At 36.9% G+C, this 23,672-nt stretch overlaps 1 protein-coding gene across 1 annotated transcript in view; it reads left to right on the top strand.

Annotated features, from left to right (window-relative positions):
• Positions 1-23,672, top strand: part of grm7 (glutamate metabotropic receptor 7) — a 253,251-nt gene that overhangs the window by 181,661 nt on the left and 47,918 nt on the right. The window contains exon 8 of the mRNA XM_067398520.1: positions 15,971-16,906. Within this exon, the coding sequence (XP_067254621.1) occupies positions 15,971-16,906 (936 nt within the window). The remainder of the gene's footprint in view (positions 1-15,970; positions 16,907-23,672) is intronic.

Raw genomic sequence — 23,672 nt, forward strand, 5'->3', positions numbered from 1 at the left:
ACATAGCAAAGTAATTTCACATTGTGTCAACATTTTAAGTCTGAAACAAATTACCTGCAAAATCAGTTATAAGTAACTGTGACGCGGATATTCTGTATCGTAGCAACAAAGCGTCTCAATGGAAAAAAAAAACGCTGCGCTGCAGAAGCGCTCCCACAGATAGGCATTTTAAGCAGTTTGCAGTTTGCAAAAAATTCTCTGGTGGACACGCGTCCACCAGAAAGAGCAGAACGTGATTGGCTATTTGCATGATGACGTACACCACAGAGACATGCAGGATCAAACGCGATCAAACGCGAACGCGGCAAGTTTTACAAAATGAGTACACCTGATGCAAATGCGACAGAACAAGCTTCCATAACTTGATGAAAATATGTGTGCATAACTACACCACGCTGGTTAATGTTTGGTGCAGGAGAATGTGTGAAATAAAAACACAGATACTTTATTCTGTATGAGCTATGTGTCACGTGGCTAGTGTTATTAAACTCATCGCGGAGCTCCACGCTGAAACTGAGCATATGCGCGCTCCGCCTGTATATCATAAAAACAATCGTATCTTTCATGTGTTCGTATCCAAACTCCAGTTCTGACCGCATAGCGAGCAAAATACAAACAACACACGTGCTGTGCTGAGGGAAACAGCCTACGGCTTGCGTAATTGAACGCAGCTAGAGCAGGCAGAGGTGAATGAGCAGCACTTTTGTGTTATTTGAATTCTCCGCTGTAATGCAATCTCATGCAAACAAATTTTCCATTTGTGCTGGTAGATTACAGCAAAACAATCCACTTCCGAGAGAAGTGATGCTTCCTCATGCATAATACTGCAATTATAATCTTATGCATACTACAGCGCAGTGATTGGATTAAATGAGCTTTATGTCATGAATATATGTTGAGATTCGCTCAAAACGGTCTACGTCAACATGCTCGACCATGCCCATACTTGGGCCGAAAGTACACTATTATGTCAGATTTTGTGTCGTTGCTCCGACTCCGTTGCTCCGCTTTACAAACAGGAAGACAGAAATCGCTATGAAAAATGCAAAAAATAACTATTTTTCACTTATGAATAACATTGAGTACCTTTAGTGTTTTCAATGATGTGCAGCCTATACATGTCTGTTTATATCTCAAAAAAACTGTTTTGGGGTTTCATGACCCTTTAAGAATAATAAAATCAGCCTACGTTATAGGTTAAAGTTAAAGATATTAATATTACTAAAGTGAGTGAGTCTTATGTTTATTTTTATGTTTATATGAAGGCTAAATACAAATAAAAGCTGAACATAAATGTATTTGTATTGTTTTTATTTCTAAAATATTATATAGTTTTATTGGAAGAGATTTCATAGATTTGGCAAATTCATTTTCAGACGTTTGTAGGTACAGACATCCGTTGTGGCCGTTCTTGGCAGTTTTTCTGAGGCTATTATATAGTTCATATCGATATCGGAATTATATTGTATTGACCGAAATTAAGAATTATATTGTGATATAAATTTTGGCCATATCGTCCAGCCCTATGTTTGTAAAACTTTTTTTTTCTTTTTTCTCCCCTTTTTACCTACAGTACGTTATTTTCTTTTTAAATATTTAATCATTGTTTGGTTACACTCCATGACATTTTTAGAATCATTCAATTATAAATATTAAAAAAGTTTAATATTACTTCAGTACAGAGATCATATTTCTAATAAATTTTTCTTTTTTGTTATCACCATGGATGTTCTTGTGAATCTTTTTGTTGAATAAAATATCAGTCTGTTAAATTAGCTTTAGTGTTCAGTGTCTAACACCAACTGCAGCCCCCTAGCAAGAGGCCAATGAATGTCTATCACTTTAGACATGGCTTCCAGCATTCAAAACCCAAAACAGCATGAGCCGAGAATGAAAGATGCTAATTCCGTTTCACAACTGGATCCATTAAGCTTGTACCCGTTAAGCAAAAGAACGTACTTGATTTATGAAGAAACTATCAAATAATACATATCCATAGTCACGCCCCTTCAATCACGGCATGTTGCGCTAATACGCTCTGCATATTTATTCAGTGGCACCAGTGTGTCGAGGGACCTGCTAAAAGAGGGGTCTTCCTCCACGCTAGTTAATTATCGTAGCAAACACTTGAACGAGGAAGCTCTGAAGCATACGCGGGGTGTCAGATCAAATGTGCGATGCCAACTGACAAGAAGGCAGTGTTGAGAAAGTACCGTGTGACACAAGCCAGAGACAATTACTGCTGCGGTTAGTTTTGGGCACTCATAATGACTCCGTTTGGGTGGAAAACAAATCAAGTATCACCACGCCTTTCATTAGCGCAACCTGGGTAACGTAATTATCATTGTGACACGGCTTCCCACACTTAAACGAATCTGCTTCTCGTTTATCGCTCTCTCCGCACTGAGTTTGTTGAGGAGGAGGAGGTGAGCTGATGAAGAACTGAAGAAAACAACCACACCGAAGGCTAAAGAGTTAGATCTCGTCCAGTATCCATAGCAACAGGGCTGTTAATCTCATTAGGATTGCCATGCTGCTCTTAATTACGAGCAATAGGACAGAGTATGGTGGCCCCCAAAGTCCAAATTACGAACTATGTGTCATGAAGGCTAGGGGGGGATTGCTTTGGGTGGGGAGCAGATATGAAGCTAATTACTCTTGCCCCTTCACTGCAGATGTGCTGGAAAGAAGCAGAACATTAGCGCAACGCTAACTACGCTTGTGTAGTAAATAGATGAGCCCTGTATGTAGCAAAATCTAAGGTTGTCAAATTGGTACAAAGTTCAAAACCTTGACCACAGATGTGCCGCAGTGGACGCATTTATGCATGCAGTGTATGAGTGGGGGCCAAGAGAAAGAAAGCAAGAGAGAGAGAGCTTTAATTCTTGGTTTCTAAGCAACTAGAGAGACTGCTTGGCACCTTGCGGAAAACTCTCTGAAACCTCCATTGTGTGATTTACTACACACAATATCTGTGTGAGTAGAGACGGTTTGTTGGAGCTAGAATAGTTTGGGTGTTATGACTTTTGTTTGTGTGTGTGTGTGTGTGTGTTCTTTTTGACAGCGAGACTGCAGCAATATTTTAAAGAAGAATGTCCAAGTAATAATGATAATAATAATATACTTCGGTAATGGTTTAAACTAGTTCCTAGTTCTAGCTATAACTGACAATTTATAAATGTATTAATCATTCAGTTTGTGTTACTGACATGAATAATTCAGATTGTGCTGTTAATTCTGCAAAAAAAAAAAAAAAAAAAAAAAATTCCACAGACTTTCATAAAAAGATGCAAGCCATATCGAGAGAGCAGAATACCCTAGCAGCCGCATGACAACACAACTAAAATTACTCTAAACACCGTAAAAATGCATTGCAACATTGTGGCAATCGTCTACTTTGCAATGTGGTGGTGAGTATTGCATGGGCAAGTTTTGTTATTGTTTTTATTCTTATTCTCCTGGCCTAAATTTTGCAGCATTTGCATTTGTTTTTTTTTTAAATAAAGTGTTTTTTGTTTTGTTTTGTTTTTTTATAAATATTTTTGGGGGAAAAAAGTTATTTATTTATATACTATTATAGTAAGCATTTATATTTTGAATTACCTTTTTTTATTATGTTATATATAATTGTTTTATTTAAAAAAAAAATAAATAAAAACATTTTTAAAACTTTTAGTCAACAATGACTTTGGAAGCTGGTTTCCTCCACATAATAGCAAAAAAAAAAGTAAATGTGACTTTCTCAATTATATATATATATATATATATATATATATATATATATATATATATATATATATATATATATATATATATATATATATATATATATATATATATTTTATATTTTATATTAATACTATTTTCTTGCTCAAAATTCTGACCATCTTTCTCCCAATTCTGAGTTTATAACTCACATTTCCAACTTTTTTTATCTTGCAATTCTGAGTTTATATCTCGCAGTTCTTAGAAAAATATTAAATTGTGAGAAATAAAGTATTGTCTGTGTCAAAGTCAATACTTTTTTACTTTTACAGTAAAAAAAAAAAAAAAAAAATCCCATTAGCTTACATTGAAAAAAGGGCCATGCACAGGCAAGAACCACACATGTTCTTCAGCAAATGTAAAAAAAAATGTTAATGTATTCAAAAACATTCTGTTTTACTGTGTAGCCATTGGCAAGTCTATTGTATTCAGGGTTATGCAGAATATTTGAAGTCCTCAGTCAAGGTTACATGATTTTTTCCCCCCTTCATTGTGACATCAGTCACTGATATATTTATTTATTTATTTATTATTATTATTATTATTTACCTGTCTGTTTTGTGGGATATTCTCCTCCGGGCAAACACTGGGTCTTCCTTTTACCCTCAGGCTAATGTTATTTAAGTATGATGCTGGCCTGCTCACCACAATGATTTATTGACAATTGTGCTTAACACAATTTAAATGCAGGGAAGGGAAGCAAAGGCCTGGCTGGGCCCGATAAGAGAAGGAGGCTCTGGGAATAATGAGGGCCCATCTTCACCTCCTCTCTGCATTGCTAAATACACTCCAGAGCAGCTTTCTGTTCGGCCTCGGCACTCCCAGCACGCTGGGGCATGAACTGAGCGATCTGGTGGAGCATGAAAAAACGAGAATTCGAGAAAAGAACTGCAGCCATGGGACAAAACAACACAGTTCTAAAGGTCACGCACAGCCTGGTGATCTGACTTTAGGATGCAATTGTGTTTCCCTGTAGAAGCGCCCAATACAGGGTGTTTCATGTTTAATTCAATGCATTATTTGCCGTTTCTTTGTCATAAACTGTGAAAGCAATTTCACCTTTTTCAGTGTAGAACATTTATTATGTGCAGCTGTTAATTTTGATGTTTTTTTGTTTTTTTTTCTGTTTTTTTCTGGGGGGGTGCTGGTTTAGGATGTGGTTGTCAGTGTAGAAATACTGTAGTTCAGTAGTTCATTTACTCACCCTTATGTCATTCTGAACCTGAATGACAATGTGATGTGAAACATGACAATTTTGCGGACACTATTTTTGACCAGGCTGTCGTACACATAAATTATGAACACATGAAGGATCTGGAGAGATTCTGTATGAAGGAATGGTCTCTGATCTCTTGTCAGGTGTTCTCCAAACTCATGAGGCATTATAGGAGAAGACTCAGACCTGTTATCTTGGGAAAAGGATGTTGCAATAATTGGGTGCCAATAATTGTGGCCAACATAAACTAGAGAAAAACATTTATTTCATAATGAGCTTTTCCCCCCAGTTTCAATTGTTTTTCTTCGATGAAAGGTTAGAATTTTGTGAATTTTTTTTAAGGAAAGATCAAAAGGATAAACAATGCAGATTTATTTTCACAGCCGCCTTTGCTCGTATTTACTAAGATTGCCAATATTCGTGGAGGGCACTGTATATATATAATATGTATAAATCTTCATATAATAGCTTTCTGTGAGGGGGAAAAAAACCCTAATGATTCTAAATGAAAATCTAAATGATTATTAACTGATAATATTTCTCTGCAGTTGGCGGTTAAATGCTGCAACAGGATTTGGTCGAGAACAAGATTCTTGAATGAATTATTCAGAGTTTTATGAACTGGGACTCTAAAAAGTTTATTCATGAATCGAGCATTCTTACAGAACAGTACATCCCTCATAATCTCCCATGAACTGGAATGACTTTAGGGTGAGTAAATGATGACAGAATTATTTAATTTCTGGGTGAAATATTTCTTTAATAAAAAGACTGAAATAAAGATAGTTGTTTGATTCAATGGCATCTTAAGATTGCCGGGTGACATACCCTATTATTATAATTATAATAAATCATTCAGATACAAAATATGGTTTATTAGCCTAAGCTTTGTCGCAACATGGTTCAGTAATAGACCCATAGCTTGCCCAGCTACATGTCTGTTTATGAGTGTTTATGATGACTGTAAAGAAGGTTAATCTAAGTCAGGGGGTATTCCAGAAAGATATTCCACACGATGGACATTTTGACAACTGTGTACATTTGACCATTCAGGCGCAAGGAAAACTGATCGCGCGCTGTCTGAGAGAACTGGGATCACGCGCAAGAAAGAGAGAGAGAGTACATGTGAGAGAGAGCGAGCGCTCTGGTCTGTCATTCAGCGCGATTCAGTTCGCAATGTGTGGGTTGTCATCATTAATTTTGAAGTATTTCCACACCTCTGAGGCTGACATTGTTTCTGCTGCTGCCGCCGGTGTCGGTTCTGTAGGTTACGTCACGTGAAGTATTGGTCTTTGGTATCGGGGGTACTTTTACGAGTACGAGTACAAGTACATGAGCTTGGTATCGGCGCATCCCTACCAGAAAGCAAGTTATGTGACATACCTGGGAGTATGTTCAAGAGTAAGTAAGCAAATAACCTCAACTTTCATTTCCAAAAATGGAGGTAACTTTCAACTTTTCATAATTAATTTAGTTATATTAATATAAGAATTACAGTTACAGTTATATATACAATTTACTCACCCTACGATTTAGCATTTTCCTTCAGGTCTTAATAAAAAAATCTGTAAATGTCCGCTGTATTATCCTGTCCGTTTAACAGTTAAGGGGTTTTCCCATGACTGACAGCGCTAGTCAAAGCATTTGTCGGTTGCGTCTAGTTCTGTGTTCACAACAATTCAGTCTTTTCAATGTAAAAGTCTTCTCTACTGACTTACACACTCATGAAAACAGTCTTTGCCGCCATCTAATGGCATAACAATGTAACTTCTGTTGATGTTCTCGGTTAGGGACTATTTTTTTCTGGCGGAAGGACGTCTTTAGTGAAAGTTTACTTCATGAAGGTTGCATTGATACATATTTTTGGCTTTAATATCTGTTTAATATTTGTATTGTGTAGTAACCATTTTATAAAAGCAATAATGGCTCTAAAAATATGTATATTCAACCCCCAAAAGTAACATTTTGTGCAGAATCTTTTATTCTTTATAACCTCCAATATGTCCTTGATATGTCCTTCATGATGTTTATCATAGAGTCTGATTTCTACTTCCTGCAACAGAAAAGAACCCCCATAACGAAACTGGACCACCTCCATGTTTGACCATGGATATGGTGTTCTTCTGCTCATAAGCTTTGCAGCTATGCCGAATGCCACTCTTGACCAAAACGAACATAAATGCTGACTTAATTATGCTTAAATTCATTTGGATATACCTGTGGAGTTGTGGAAGAATGTTTTATGGGGGAATGTGACCAAACTGGAACTTTTTGGACCCATGGATCAGCAGTACGTCTGGTGCAAAAAAGGCAATGTTTATGAGCAGAAGAACACCATTTCCATGGTCAAACATGGAGGTGGTCCAGTCTTGTTATGTGGGTTCTTTGCTGTTGCAAGAAGTAGAAATCTTAACTGTATGAAGGACATCATGAATTAATTGAAGTATCAAGCAATTTTGGCAAAGATGGTGATGCCTTTGGTGCAGAGACTGAAGCTTGATGATGAATGGACTTTCCTGCAGGAAAGCCGTCCCAAAGTATACATCCAAATCTACTTAAGCTTGGTTCAGTGAATGTTCTTGAGTGGCCTGTACAGTATTCAGATTGAAATCTCTTTGAAAATGTTTGATGGAATTTGTAGAAAGCAGTGGTATCATGGAAACCAAAGACTATCAGTGATCTGAAGCTTTTTCAAGTGAGGAATGGGCCAAGATTGCAGTAGAGAGGTGACAGAAGCTTCTAAGCACTTACACCAAAGTGTCGGATGCAGTGGTGTAAAGCACGCCGCCACTGGACTCTAGAGCAGTGGAGACGTGTTCTCTGGAGTGACGAATCATGCTTCTCTGTCTGGCAATCTGACGGACGAGTCTCGGTTTGGCAGTTGCCAGGAGAACGTTACTTGCCTGACTGCATTGTGTCAAGCATAAAGTTTGGTGGAGGGGGGATTATGGTGTGAGGTTGTTTTTCAGGGGTTGGGCTTGGCCCTTAGTTCCAGTGAAAGGAACTCTGGTATGCTTCAGTATACCAAGACATTTTGGACAATTTCATGCTCCCAACTTTGTGGGAACAGTTTGGGAATGGCCCCTTCCTGTTCCAACATGAGTGCGCACCAGTGCACAAAGTCCATAAAGACATGGATGAGCGAGTTTGGTGTGGAGGAACTTGACTGGCCTGCACAGAGTCCTGACCTCAACCCGATAGAACACATTTGGGATGAATTAGAGCGGAGACTGTGAGCCAGGCCTTCTAGTCCAACATCAGTGCCTGACCTCACAAATGTGCTTCTACAAACCCAATTCCAAAAAAGTTGGGACACTGTACAAATTGTGAATAAAAAAGGAATGTAATAATTTACAAATCTCATGAACTTATTTTTTCACAATAGAATATAAATAACATATCAAATATTGAGAAACATTTTGAAATGTCATGCCAAATATTGGCTCATTTTGGATTTCATGAGAGCTACACATTCCAAAAAAGTTGGGACAGGTAGCAATGAGAGGCCCTAAAAGTTAAATGTACATATAAGGAACAGCTGAAGGACCAATTAGCAACTTATTAGGTCAATTGGCAACATGATTGGGTATAAAAAGAGCCTCTCAGAGTGGCAGTGTCTCTCAGAAGTCAAGATGGGCAGAGGATCACCAATTCCCCCCAAAAAATAGTGGAGCAATATCAGAAAGGAGTTTCTCATAGAAAAATTGCAAAGAGTTATCATCATCTACAGTGCATAATATCATCCAAAGATTCAGAGAATCTGGAACAATCTCTGTGTGTAAGGGTCAAGGCCGGAAAACCATACTGTATGCCCGTGATCTTCGGCCCCTAAGATGGCACTGCATCACTTACAGGAATGCTACTGTAATGGTCATCATCACATGGGCTGAAGAATACTTCCAGAAACATTGCCGGTGAACACAATCCACCGTGCCATTCGCCGTTGCCGGCTAAAACTCTATAGGTCAAAAAAGAAGTCTAAACATGATCCAGAAGCGCAGGTGTTTTCTCTGGGCCAAGACTCATTTAAAATGGACTGTGGCAAAGTGGAAAACTGTTCTGTGGTCAGACGAATCAAAATTTGAAGTTCTTTTTGAAAAACTTGGATCAGAAGCCTGCATCTCTGATGGTATGGGGTTGCATGAGTGCATGTGGCATGGGCAGCTTACACATCTGGAAAGGCACCATCAATGCTGAAAGGTATATCCAAGTTCTAGAACAACATATGCTCCCATCCAGACGTCGTCTCTTTCAGGAAAGACCTTGCATTTTCCAACATGACAATGCCAGACCACATACTGCATCAATTACAGCATCATGGCTGCGTAGAAGAATGATCCGGGTACTGAAATGGCCAGCCTGCAGTCCAGATCTTTCACCCATAAAAAACATTTGGCGCATCATAAAGAGAAAGATGCGACAAAGAAGACCAAAGACAGTTGAGCAACTAGAAGCCTGTATTAGACAAGAATGGGACAACATTCCTTTTCCTAAACTTGAGCAACTTGTCGCCTCAGTCCCCAGACATTTGCAGACTGTTATAAAAAGAAGAGGGGATGCCACACAGTGGTAAACATCGCCTTGTCCCAACTTTTTTGAGATGTGTTAATGCCAATAAATTTAAAATCAACTTATTTTTTCCCTTAAAATTATATATTTTCTCAGTTTAAACATTTGATATGTCATCTATGTTGTATTCTGAATAAAATATTGAAATTTGAAACTTCCACATCATTGCATTCTGTTTTTATTCACAATTTGTACAGTGTCACACCTTTTTTTGGAATTGGGTTTGTAGAAGAGCAGTCAAAAATTCCCATAAATACACTCCTGAACCTTGTGGAAAGCCATCCCAGAAAAGTTGAAACTGTTATAGGTAGGCCAACTCCATATTAAACCCTACATATTAAGAATGGGATGTCATTGAAGTTCATGTGCACGGATAGGCAGGCGTCCCGAATCTTTAGGCAATATAGTATATGTGTGTGTATATATATATATATATAATATATATATATATATATATATATATATATATATATATATATATATATATATATATATATATATATATGTTGATTTGACCAATGAAAGATGTTTATAAATGGTTAGAAACAGTCATTATTCTTTCAAGTTCAGTAACTAGAAACTTCAGAACTTTAAACTAAGAAGCTACAGTAGACAACTAAATTGGTTCAGGGACAGTAACACTGTCAGTCTGTCCCTTTTGGATTGAAGCTTGGCAAGTTTTTTCATTATCTTACTTTGTACTTGTGTACTTTCTAAGCAGTTTACATTTAAAATGTGTAGTGAGACAGCTAATCAGTAAAATCTGGGAACCTCGTGGTGTGTATGCTTTGAAAAAGCGGAGGCAATCTGTTGCTGAGGGACAAGTAATTGACTTCTGTTGTACCAGTGTCAGTACTGCTGTAGTTAGTTTGAGTTTCTTAATCTCTCAGTCGACAATTTCCCAATGACCCTAAATGGCCTTCCTTCATGACTGCCTACTAGCCACCAGACCCCCAATGTTCGCTTGACTGAAAGAAATGATAGCAGATGATACTAGATCTGATTCGCCCAGAGGTAGAGATTGTTCTTTAAATAGAACTGCAGCTTGGCAAATCAAGTGTGGGGACTTGGCTGATTCACTTGTAACTTTGTTTTGAACCTTTCGTTGAACAAGAAAGGAGGCCCAGATTAAAGAACTCAAGCTAGCGGAAAAATAAATTACCAGTTGTCAGAGGAAGCTGGAAGTTTAGGTTTGAAAAGTGCTTCGAACTCAGGTTGAGGGTTGTAATGTATTTCTAGTTCTGCTTTGATTCAGGTTGTTTGACTGGAAAACAGCTTTAATGATAATGTTACGTCTTTCTGTACAAAAACATCAGCTCCTCCCTGTTAACCTGCTAGTGTGATGGCTCAAAGTTTTTCAGCTGGGATTTTTATTTTTATTTTTTTTTGTACTTATAAATTAGTTTTTTTAACCACTTTCAAATTTATATTTCAGTTTACTTTTAGTTAGTTTCACACTTCCCTCCAGTTGTCTGTCCAGTAGATATCTAGTTGTGACATTTCCTCTGAATGCATTTCATACATGGGTTTGTGTTTTCTAAGGTGAGAGTGTTTCAATTTTTCAAGACTTTGAGCAATATATCAGAAAACGTATATTTCCCTACTACATAGTTGATGAAAAACTGTGTATGTGAAAGTAGACATATGTGAAAAGAGTATTATGCCCAAATTCAGAGTATTCTTAAAACAAGAGGTGAAAAATACCCGGATGACCTACTATATCCAACAAGATTTTGAAGTGCTGAACTGGTTTTCACTTTACTATCCCATGAGGCCATGGGTAAGGATTGGACTGAAATTGCTATATTTTTTTAATCTACAGGCAATCTACAATAACTTTAAATACACAGTTCAGAATCTGAATCAGTTTGCATTAAAGGGATAGTTCACCCAAAAATGAAAAGTATGTCATTGGTTACTCATCGTCATGTCGTTCCACACCCGTAAGACCTTCGTTCATCTTCAGAACACAAATTAAGATATTTTTGATAAAATCCAATGGCTCAGTGAAGTCTCTATTGCCGGCAAGATAATTAACACTTTCAATGCCCAGAAAGCTTATAAAGACATATTTAAAACAGTTCATGTGACTACAGTGGTTCAATCTTAATGTTATGAAGTGACAAGAATACTTTTTGTGCACCAAAAAAAACTAAAAAATGACTCTTCACTTAAAAAAAAAAAAACTTTTCCTGATCATTTACTCACCCACATGTTATCCAAGATGTTCATGTCTTTCTTTCATGAGTCGAAAAGAAATCAAGGTTTTTGATGAAAACATTCTAGGATTATTCTCCTTATAGTGGACTTCAATGGCCTCCAAACGATTAAAGGTCAAAATTACAGTTTCAGTGCAGCTTCAAAGACCTTTAAACGATACCAAATGAGGAATAGGGTCTTATCTAGCGAAATGATCTGTCATTTTCAAAAAGAAAAAACAACTGTATAGCTTTCTCTGCTGTACAGCTGTACAGATTTTTGAAGAATGCAAAAAAGTGGAAGTATGTTCAAGGTGATCATTTGTTTATATAAAGCATATACATTTAAAAAAAATTTTCGAAAATGACTGATCGTTTCGCTAGATAAGACCCTTTTTCCTCATCTGGTATCATTTAAAACCATTTGAAGCTGCACTGAAACTGTAATTTTGACCTTCAACCGTTTGGAGGCCATTGAAGTCCACTATATGGAGAAAAATCCTGGAATGTTTTCATCAAAAACCTTCATTTCTTTTCGACTGATGAAAGAAAGACATGAACATCTTGGATGACATGGGGGTGAGTAAATTATCAGGAAAAGTTTATTTAAAAGTGGACTAATCCTTTGTGTTCTGAAGATGTACGAAGGTCTTACGGGTGTGGAACGACATGAGGGTGAGTAATTAATGACAGAATTTTGATTTTTGGGTGAACTAACCCTTCAATTCTGATTTGGCTTAACAACAGTTTTAAATAATAAGTTTTCACCTAAGTTTTAACTTACGAAATCCCGGCTCAGAGAAATGTGTGGTATTGTAATGTAGATGACTGGGCTCCGGGAGTAATTCTCAGGTTCTTTTCTCGTTTGTGACATCATCTGAGTGAACATGCTTCAATAATTTAAAGCAGCACTGCTGTCTCTGTTCTATCAGAGAGATATTTGGTGTTCTGGGTAAATAATTGATTCTGCTCCGACTGTTGCTCCTGGCAAGCCAATCTCATGAGGGTGTGGATGTATGTGTTTTTCATCTTTGCATGCATCATGCTTTACCGTCTGATATCATGCTAGCTTTTATGCAGCTAATGGGAATAGCCCAATTTTAGGCTCATTAAAGTACGGATATTTGTGCATAATCTTTGCACACGTGTTGCAGGGTTGAGCAACATTTAGAACTGGATTTGTTGAACTGAAGTGAATTTTGGTGACAAACATGATGCAGAGTTGTTTAAACTATTTAAAGGTGCCATAGAACCAGTTTTTACAAGATGTAATATAAGTGTAAGGTGTCCCCTGAATGTGTCTGTGAAGTTTCAGCTCAAAATACCCCATAGATTTTTTTTTAATTAATTTTTTAAACTGCCTATTTTGGGGCATCATTAACTATGCACCGATTCAGGCTGCGGTCCCTTTAAATCATGCGCTCCCTGACCCCCGAGCTCTCGACTATAATACAGTGCATTTACAAAGTTCACACAGCTAATATAACCCTCAAATGGATCTTACAAGATGTTTGTCATGCATGCTGCATGCATGTGTCGGATCATGTGAGTATAGTATTTATTTGGATGTTTACATTTGATTCTGAATTAGTTTGATAGTGCTTCGTGGCTAAAGCTAACATTAAACACTGTTGGAGAGATTTATAAAGAATGAAGTTGTGTTTATGAATTATACAGACTGCAAGTGTTTAAAAATGAAAATAGCGACGGCTCTCGTCTCCGTGAATACAGTAATAAACGATGGTAACTTTAACCACATTTAACAGTACATTAGCAACATGCTAACGAAACATTTATAAAGACAATTAACAAATATCACTAAAAATATCATGTAATCATGGATCATGTCAGTTATTATCGCTCCATCTGCCATTTTTCGCTATTGTTCTTGCTTGCTTACCTTGTCTGTGCACAGATCCAGACGTTAATACGGCCTGCCCTTGTCTAATGCCTTGAACATGGGCTGGCATATGCAAATATTGGGGGCGTACATATTAATGATCCCGACTGTTACGTAACAGTCAGTGTTATGCTGAGATTCACCTGTTTTTCGGAGGACTTTTAAACAAATGATATTTGCACAAGAAGGAGGAAACAATGGTGTTTGAGACTCACTGTATGTCATTTTCATCTATGAACTCTTGTTATTCAACTATGCTAAGGTAAATTAAATTTTTGATTCTAGGGCACCTTTAACTATTTTATCCATACTTTCAGTTTCATATATATATCTTTCATATATATATATATATATATATATTGCTATTTTATTTATCCTCTGAATTTTTTTCAATTACTCTTCCTCTCATTTTAATTCAAATACTTGTCATGAATTAAAAAGGAGCCATTTCTTAAATTCTGAATTTATCCAACCTTGATGCCTGATAAAGGATTGCTGCATAGTTGCGAGAGAGTTGGATAGAAAAACGACAGCAAGAAAGGAGATAAGATGGTGCAAGGAATTTAAAATAAGATTCAGAGACCATGAACAAGAAAAAAGTCATTCTTTCTTGTGCCTTTCCACCCCGACCCCCAGATGGGATTCAGTCGCTAAATTAACTGCGCTGTCTTTCTGCTTTTGTTTGGGTGGCAGAATGCTCTCCGTGTCCAATCAGCTGGGCTCCGGAGTGCGTCATCTGGATTGATGTGGCTTTTCATTATGGCATCTCCAGGTGTCAGTCCGACATTCACACAGTTGCCACGGAAATAGTGAAATGCTCTGTGTTCCCGAAAGCAAATACGACCCAATAATAGCCAGGTGTAATGGAATGTTACTCTGTCGCTAACTGCCTGTGGCTGTCCTCTGGTGAAGCCACTAATACCCGAGTTTGGGTGTTAGTGTTGTTTTTAGTCCAACTCTTCATTGATAGTGTAATAAAGCATAAACGTTCTGATGACAGAATTTTCTTAAAGGGCCACCCCCAAAGGAAGACCTGGCATCAATTTAATTTTGGGGTGAACTGTTCCTTTAAATGAACACAATTCCTTGTTTGTCTAATTGTCTAATAAATTTTTCAAATTTGATTTTCATGCAGACCTCTTTTTGAAAGTGAATGTCTCCACTGAATCCAAACCTGTAATCATTGCGAAGTTTACTCAGTGTTTTTAGTGCTCTTTTTTATGTTGTGTGATTTATTCAAGCATTCCAAAAAGTGGCATTTCCCACATTTCTCTCACCGCCCTCTTATTGCCTCGTTTCATTAAAATGCAGCCGTCTCCATGGTGATTGTTGCCACGAAGGGCTAAAAGAAATCATTGGTAATCACACTGCAATCAGCAATGTTTGAATGAAAGGCATGAAATTCAAAGTGCATATTAAAGGAGGTATAAGGGAGTGGACGGAAAGCAATAAGCAGACTCAAAATTATGTATTTTTCTTTTCTCCCCTATGATCACACTTAAAAGCATTTACACCCTTTCATGGGTGTACATAATTAACTTGTTAAAACAAAAAAAGGGGGGCATGTTGGTTCTGCTGGTCTTAAAGTATTTCTTCTGAAATTGTTATATACATTCCTGAAAACTCCAGAACTTTTTCATTACTTTGAAATACACTACCGATCAAATTATCTGATATTTTAAGAGACTTTTTGACTTTGGCCCACAGTCATGACATGAGAGTCTGCTGTGATGTAATTTCCTTTTTGTTTTGATTTATTTTTTATTTTGTTGTTGTTGTTTGTTTTGATTTGTTTTTTGTTTAGTTTAGTTGTGTTTTTTGTGTTTTGTTTTGATTTTGGTGTGTTCAGTGGTGCTTTGTATCTTGTTTTGTTTTTTGTGTATTGTATTGTTTTTTGTGTTTGTTTTTTTTTTTTGTTTAATTTAGTTGTTTTGTATTGTTGTTTGGGTTTTTTGTTTGTATTGTATTGTTTTGTGTGTTGTTGTTTTTTTTTTTGTTGGGTTTTTTGTTTTATGTTGTTTTTATGATTTTGTTTTGATTTTTGTTTTTAGTTTTGTGTTATGTATTTATTTTTATAAGGATTTATTTTCAAAAAATTTATTTTGATTTTGATTTTTTTCTTCATTATGATACAAGGGCAAATCTATCACCCTGAAATTCTTGGCTTCATACACCCCAAAACAATAGTTAAATTTAAAATTCAGAAAACCCAGGACTTATCATTAAAGTGGTGTATTCAAGTCAATGTATGTGATTAACCAATGTATATATATATATTTATATCATTGACCAACATGCTGATTTGTGTCCATTTCTCTTTAGATCGATGAAATGCAGTGGCCCAACGGTGAGATGGAAATACCCAGTTCGGTCTGCAGTCTGCCCTGTAAGACGGGTCAACGCAAGAAGATGGTGAAAGGCATGCCATGCTGCTGGCACTGCGAGCCCTGCGACGGGTACCAGTACCAGTACGACGAAACTTCCTGCAAGCTGTGCGCTTACAACATGCGGCCGAACCCCAACCGGACGGCCTGCCAGCCCATCCCGATTGTCAAGCTGGAGTGGCATTCTCCCTGGGCCATCATTCCCGTCTTTTTGGCTATGCTTGGTATCATCGCCACTATCTTCGTCATGGCAACGTTCATCCGCTACAATGACACACCAATCGTGAGAGCATCCGGGAGGGAGCTTAGCTATGTTCTGCTGACAGGGATATTCCTGTGTTACATCATCACCTTTGTAATGATCGCCACACCAGATGTGGCCGTTTGCTCCTTTAGACGAATCTTCCTTGGGTTGGGAATGTGTATCAGCTATGCTGCTCTGCTCACTAAGACCAATCGAATCTACCGGATCTTTGAGGAAGGAAAGAAGTCGGTTACTCCACCTAAACTGATCAGCCCGACGTCTCAGTTAGCGATCACGTCTAGCCTCATCGCCGTCCAGCTCTTAGGGGTTCTCATATGGTTCGGAGTAGATCCTCCGAACACCATAATTGATTACGATGAGCAGAAGACCATAAATCCTGACAAGGCCCGAGGGGTTCTCAAGTGTGACATTACAGACCTACAAATCATTTGCTCTTTAGGATACAGCATCTTGCTGATGGTAACATGTACGGTATATGCCATCAAGACGCGAGGCGTTCCTGAAAACTTCAATGAAGCCAAACCCATCGGCTTCACCATGTACACCACTTGCATTGTGTGGCTCGCCTTCATTCCCATTTTCTTTGGGACGGCACAATCTGCAGAAAAGGTAACGCTTGTTTAAGTCCTTTTTTTACAGGGTGCATCATTTTTTCTGTTTCAACTAGTACCTCCTAGTGTTTGTCGATATTTCACAGAGAGAATTGAAAGTCTTTCGTTATTTATTCACCCTTGTGTTTTGTTCCAAACCAAAATGCATGTATTTTGTCTCTGTTAAATGGTTAATCCAGTTCACAAATCAGATTTGTTAACTAATACTATTTCATAGCAGTGTTACTAGTATTTATTTATTTATTTATTTATTTTTTTAAAGTTGCCAGACAGCGGCAGCATTTTTGATCATTTTCACAAAGACAGAATATTTGGCCTCCAGAATATTGTATGGTATAAATATATAAACAGTCAATATACCAAAAGAAAGAACAGAGCCTCTGCTTTTAGGGATGGGCATTTCAAGCAAAAATAATATTCAAAGATCGCTGGGAATTATTCGAGTATTATTCGAAAATTGCACCCCTCCCCCGCATGCACACATCTCAAGCAGAATCTCTGAGTCCCATGTTAATTTGGCCAAGTTTATAGCAGAAAAAAAAACATGTTTACAAGTTGGTTCAAATTGTGGTTTTGGTCTATACTGCTATTTTTGCCCTTCTTGACAACTCTGAGAAGGGTGAATTGTTTTATAACTTATCCGTTTAAATTATATTAAGCCTTAAAGTTCTGCATAATTAAGGGTGTGGTCACTTGAGTGACAGGTAGATTGCGCTGCTGTCTGTGAGGCGTCATGTTACCTCAGCTGCCGCTGAATTTGGCATCTCAGCCGTTTTTGTGCTTTTTTTCTCGATTATTTTATAAAATATGGCTTGCTGCATAATATTCGAGACTGATGTGTGTCTGTGTGAGTGCATTGGGAAGAGACACATAGCACACGTTGTTGGATCGTGGCATTGGCTGAAAGTTTTGATTGCGAGATTTAAGTTACAATGACAATACCAGGAGGATATACAACTCTGACAGCACTGCTTGGATATTATAACTAAAACTGCTACACTATTTTGAAAAAAATATACTTTGGACACAGGCTCATTTGTTTGTTAGATACGATCGCTGCTCAGATTGCATCCTTTCTTGAAGAACGATGACAGAGAGCAGATCATTCAGAAGAAATGTGAAATTTTTTTTTTTTTTTTTTTTTTTTTTGCAATGGACATTTATATTTTACCCAAGTGCCACAGATTGGATTCATCTCGCGATCTCTATTATAAAGGTATGAAGTCCCATTTGATGTTCCATGTTGTTATTTGCACACCCAACACAAATTACTGGTGTTGGAGCATCTATATCTTAAAAAAACACCGTAAATTGACAGTAAACTTTTATAACTTTCTGATGTTAAAACTTATCTTCATTAATAATTTAGATAGTATCTATTCTAGATAGATAGCTCCTTTGCTTGCTAACGTGGTCACGTCGAGCTAGGCGGGCGTGGTTTCAGCAACCAATCACATCAGCTCAAACCACCTCCCCGCCTCTTTGCCCATTTTCAGTTATCCGGGAGTGACGTGCGGTGACGTGCAGCTAAGATGGCCGCGGCCTCATTTTCGCTTCAAAACTGCTGTTCAGAACTCTATGGGTGACGTCACGGATGCTACGTCCATATTTTTTTACAGTCTATGCTACACACACACATAAACGGAAAGAGAGATGGAGAGAGACCATTCACACTTTCAATCTTTTTTCACAATCATTACGGTGCAGAGCAGACTGAAAATGCTCGCTCTCCACACCATTATGAACGCCGGTGCGGCCGTGAGCCTTTTACTTTCACTTTAAAATTAGCGCCAGTTCGGTAGCGGCGATTGCTTGAATGCTGGGTTCATTGTTGTTTTTAATGAAAAACACAAAAACAACGCAGTACAATGACAAACCCGTTTTCGATTTGAAACCAAAACTTCCACCGTCGTCTTGTCAGTCAAGAGTGAGGCGAAGTGAGGTGAAATCTGACTGATTGTTGCGACTCTCGTTCGGCTCGCGCTGAATTGAGTAGACACGTTTAGATTTTAATTGTAGTGTCTGTTCTCTTACTGAACTAAATAATTTTTATTACAAAAAAAAAAAAAAAAAAAAATCAAAACGACGGTGGTTGGCGGTGCTGTGGTGGGCAAGTGATGATACCGGTGTTGTGGCTGAACACTGGTAACACCGCCTATCGCAGCAAGCCTACCTCAAGCCATAATGATTTTAGGCTGCCTAAACGCGTTATAACATATTGTGAACAGATTGAATGATGGCACTTATGTTAAAATTAATTTTAATGTGTCTGTTATATGCCACACAAGTCTAGTGTGCGTGTGAGGCAATGTCTGAGCTGATTGACAGCTTTTAGGTGCGCTATTGGCAGTGTGCGCAACCCTCTTGTTACAAGTCACCACCACATCAAATGGGGATTTTTTTAAAGACGATAATCGCACAACCTATTCAATATTCTATAATTAAATCAACTAAATCAACACAAATCCGAGTCTGAGGACGGTTATGGTTACGACATGGCGTGAGCGCAGCATAACCTTGTTTTTGGTTTAGGAGGAACTGTAAAAAGGTGGCTGCTGTTTGTTTGCGCTTGGTGACTGTTGTCTAGTCTCATTGAACGCACTGATGACATGTGATGCAGGTAGGACATTGTATCATTGCATTTGGACTGAATGCATGAATTTTTTTGGTCCTGAGACTTCCACAGATTATCTATGTACTTTTTTTATTATTTAGACCACTACTATTATTGCTATCAAGATGTAAAGAGAGTTTTAACCAGTTGGCACCTATTGGCAATGTCTGAGCCGGCGTTCTGACGTACAACCTGGAAGCACAGAGTGTAAACAGCAGGAGAATGACATAGAAGAGAATACATTGTTGAATAAAGTTGTTATTTTTGCACACAAAAAGAATTCTCATCACTTCATACAATTAAGGTTGAACCACTGCAGTCACGTCGACGGTTTTAATAATGTCTTTAGTACCTTTCTGGACCTTGACAGTGGTAATTAAATTGCTGTCTATGAGGGAGTCAGAGCTCTCAGATTTCATCAGAAATATTTTAATTTGTGTTCCGAAGATGAACAAAGGTCTTATGTATTTGGAACGACATGAGGGTGAGTAATTAATTTCAGAATTTTCATTTTTGGGTGAACTAACTCTTTAAACTTTTAAGTTCACATCAAATTAAAATGAAATTTTGAAGTAGAAAGACTGAAATAGTATTTTTTTTTTTTTTTTTTTTTTGTTAAATGTAGGCCAATAATCATTTTTAGTTTATATATGTAATACATTTGTATATAGTGTAATACATTTATTTCCTTTAAGCTTTATTTTTTATTTTAATTAATGAAAAAAAAACAATTTTGGTTTTAGCTAACACTGACAACATTTAGTAGTATATAAAGTAGCTATTTGTAGTAAATATTTTGATTTGATTATATATATATATATATATATATATATATATATATATATATATATATTTAAAAATAAGTAAAATACTGCAGGTCTAAAAATTCTTCTTGTTTCACCTTTTTTTTTATTAAATAAGGCATTTGAATTGAATAAAGTGATTCAGTGAATCAGTTGTTCATATAAGATATGGACATTGCATAGCTATGCTAATGTTACATTACTAAAAAAAATGTAATATTTAGTAATTACTCCCCAAATTTGACAGCGATGTTGTATAGGATTTGTGGCCGCAGGCTCCAAATAAAATACCCAAAGTGAGTTCTTTCAGCCAATATAATCACTTTCCATGGGGGATTGAATCTTGCACTGTAACATGAAGGAAAAATGAACTGGAGAAGCATTAATGTTGATATTTTACTTGTAGGCATTTTTTTTTTTTTTTTTTTCTTTGCAAAAATCTGATTTTCATCTTTTTAGTTTAGGCAATTGAAAGAGTATTGGTCTAAGTGTCACCGCTTCTTTCATTTAGTTTTGGCCTTTTTTGGGGCGTGAATGTTTTACTCTCTTTAATTCCCTTCAAAGTAGCTAAGAGTCTAACCCGTCGCATGCATGGTTTTCCACTCAATTTCAAATCCATTTGCGGGCTGATGTTGCCGTAATGGCTCTATTTTGTAATACCTGTTTGCAAGCTGCAGGCAATCTAGACTCTGGCTTTTGTACCTCTAAGATCATCCATTTTTCATCCCTTCCCGAAGAAATGAAAAATTATATTTCATCACAGGGAGAGGGCTGCCATCTCGGGGAATGGAAGGGCAAATAGGTATTAATAGCACAGTTAAGGATCAGAATCAATGTCCCACAACAATCTTTTAAAAGACATTTCATTAGCATAAGGACATTTGCTCATTATCTGCATACGAGACGGATGGCTTGGATTTTTTCTCCTCAGTGCCGGTACTGAAAAGCAATTACCTAAATAATAGAGCCAGCTGATTTGAGCCTGTACCAACGTCGGATACGATGGTGGGCTCTGACACCAAAACATTTCCTATTTGTTAGAACATTTTAATTATGTTTAAAAACACAGAGGATGTTGCTTTATGCCTTGACAAACATGCTATGGAGTGCAACAGTCCAGTTCTGGAAATCTGGAAATTCATTATTTTCCATAGATGAAATTATTTTTAACAGTAATTTACAAACCTTTAAACACAGACCTATCATGAGCTACTGCAGGCTATTTGTGTCTGTAGTCAATGTGATTTCAATAAAAAAATAAATAAAAAAATCACATTTAGTTGATAAATTCCAAGTGAAGAACTACATTACCCATAAAGGGCAACATTTCCAATTTGAATTTCACTGTGAATATCCTAACATAATCGAATTGGTCTATCTACACTCTTAATCTGCTTGGATATTTGTATATATTTGAATATTTTTCAAATGTATTTAAAATTGTATAAATATTAATTATTTAATATTTAAATATGTAATATTAAAAGTTAATAGTTAATTATATTATTTATTTTTATATTATTATTATGATTGATTGATTGATTGATTATACAGAAAATGAATGAGAAAAACCTAGCCATGCAGTCACTGTTGCTCTCTGTAGCCGAATCAAATTTTCCTTGTCGACGTTTCAATTAACCATTTCATCCAAATTTTCTTGATTGTTTTATTCACAAGTCTCATTATGCTTAACCCCACACAAGGATGCAGCTTTTCAAATGCAAATGAATCCGGAATCCGTGAGAGAAGAGAAATAGCTGTGGATTCCCATGACTATTACCTGAACCCGGCCAGGGGACACTGGAGATGATGTACAATCCTGAGAGGCGAACAGCAGGCTCATTAGAGGGAAGCAGGCTCATCTGCGGCAGAGCCTACAGGCGTGTGGAAGCCTGACGTCAGCGGGCTGTCCCAGCTGAGAGGAGCTGTGACATGCTGGCCTTTGCTGCTTGTCATTACTTACCTGGCTATAGTCGTGCGGAATACAAATGAAGCTCTTCTGCTGTGAAGCGTGAATGTGGGTAAGAGCAGAGTCTCAGGCATAAGCAGAGGGAGTTTTTGTGTAAGCAAGTCTTCCCAGATCTCACCTAAATGAAAATAATGTCTTCACTCTGCTGCATGAGTGTGCAGGCGCTGTATTCGCTGTAGTATCGTAAATAAGGCACTTAGGTTTGTTTTTCATCCTGCTTTCATCTTAAGAATGACAGGAGGGATCTGTGTGTGGATCAGAATACACAAAGAGGGGAGTATCTGTGTCTATATATATATATATATATATATATATATGAAAATATGTTTATGAAATATGAATATGTACGTGTGTGATTATATATAGGCTCAGGTACCGTCAGAAGTATCACATCTCTAATGTGCCATCACTGTGGTTTTCTCTGCTCTGTGAGTGATAGGTTTGCTTTCTGCACACATCGAAAAAAAAAAAAAAAAAAGCCTCAGTTCAAAGCTTCTATATTATATATATGACGAATTCACACCACAGTAATCTTTGAAAGATATCTAGACAGCAGCTGAATATTGGACTGATGCAGTTTTGTCTATATAGCACCGTGATGCGAAAACACAGTTGATCACATAGTGTTATTTGAGAAAATAAATTTTAGGCGAGGAATTTTATATTTCGGTAACACTTTAAAATAACAGTATATGAATAATCATGTACTAATACCTGAATTAAAAGTTACTTTAATATGAACTCATGATTAAAGAAGATATGAACTAATCATGAACTAATGAAGAATTATCCTTAACTACGACAGGAGTCATAAGGATTCATGCATGAAAACAGCAGCCTTAACTACATGTTAATACATGTTTGATAATTCATGCAGTAATTAATTTTTAGGGTAAACTAAATCAAATGGTCTCTATAAGAAGAAATAACAAATATTTGAAGAATTTGGTTCCAAAATGCTATAAATCCACACTGTAAAAAAAAAAAAAAAAAAAAAAAAAAAAAAATGTTGTGTTATGCACCATTTTTGCATCACACTTTTTAAGTAAATCCAACTTGAAGCAAATTTATGTAAAACTAACAAGAAATTCTTTGTTATAGGCAGGGGCGATTCTAGGATTTTGATTTTAGGGGGGCTCAGCCCCCAATAAGGGTATGATTACAAAATTATTATTTGACTGACTGTTGCTCATTTGCAGACCTACTCCCGCACGACAAGAAAAAATGTTGTATATCCATCTACAATGAAATATAAATTATTTTAGTTTTTTAGCTTTTTAGCCTTTATAATCAACAATACGGTTGGATATTCATAAAGTCACCCCATGAAAATTGATGTCATTTTAAGTATTTTAACTAACCAGCTAATGTTCATTAA

This window comes from Chanodichthys erythropterus, chromosome 10 (assembly GCF_024489055.1).
Source record: "Chanodichthys erythropterus isolate Z2021 chromosome 10, ASM2448905v1, whole genome shotgun sequence".
Lineage (NCBI taxonomy): Eukaryota > Metazoa > Chordata > Actinopteri > Cypriniformes > Xenocyprididae > Chanodichthys > Chanodichthys erythropterus.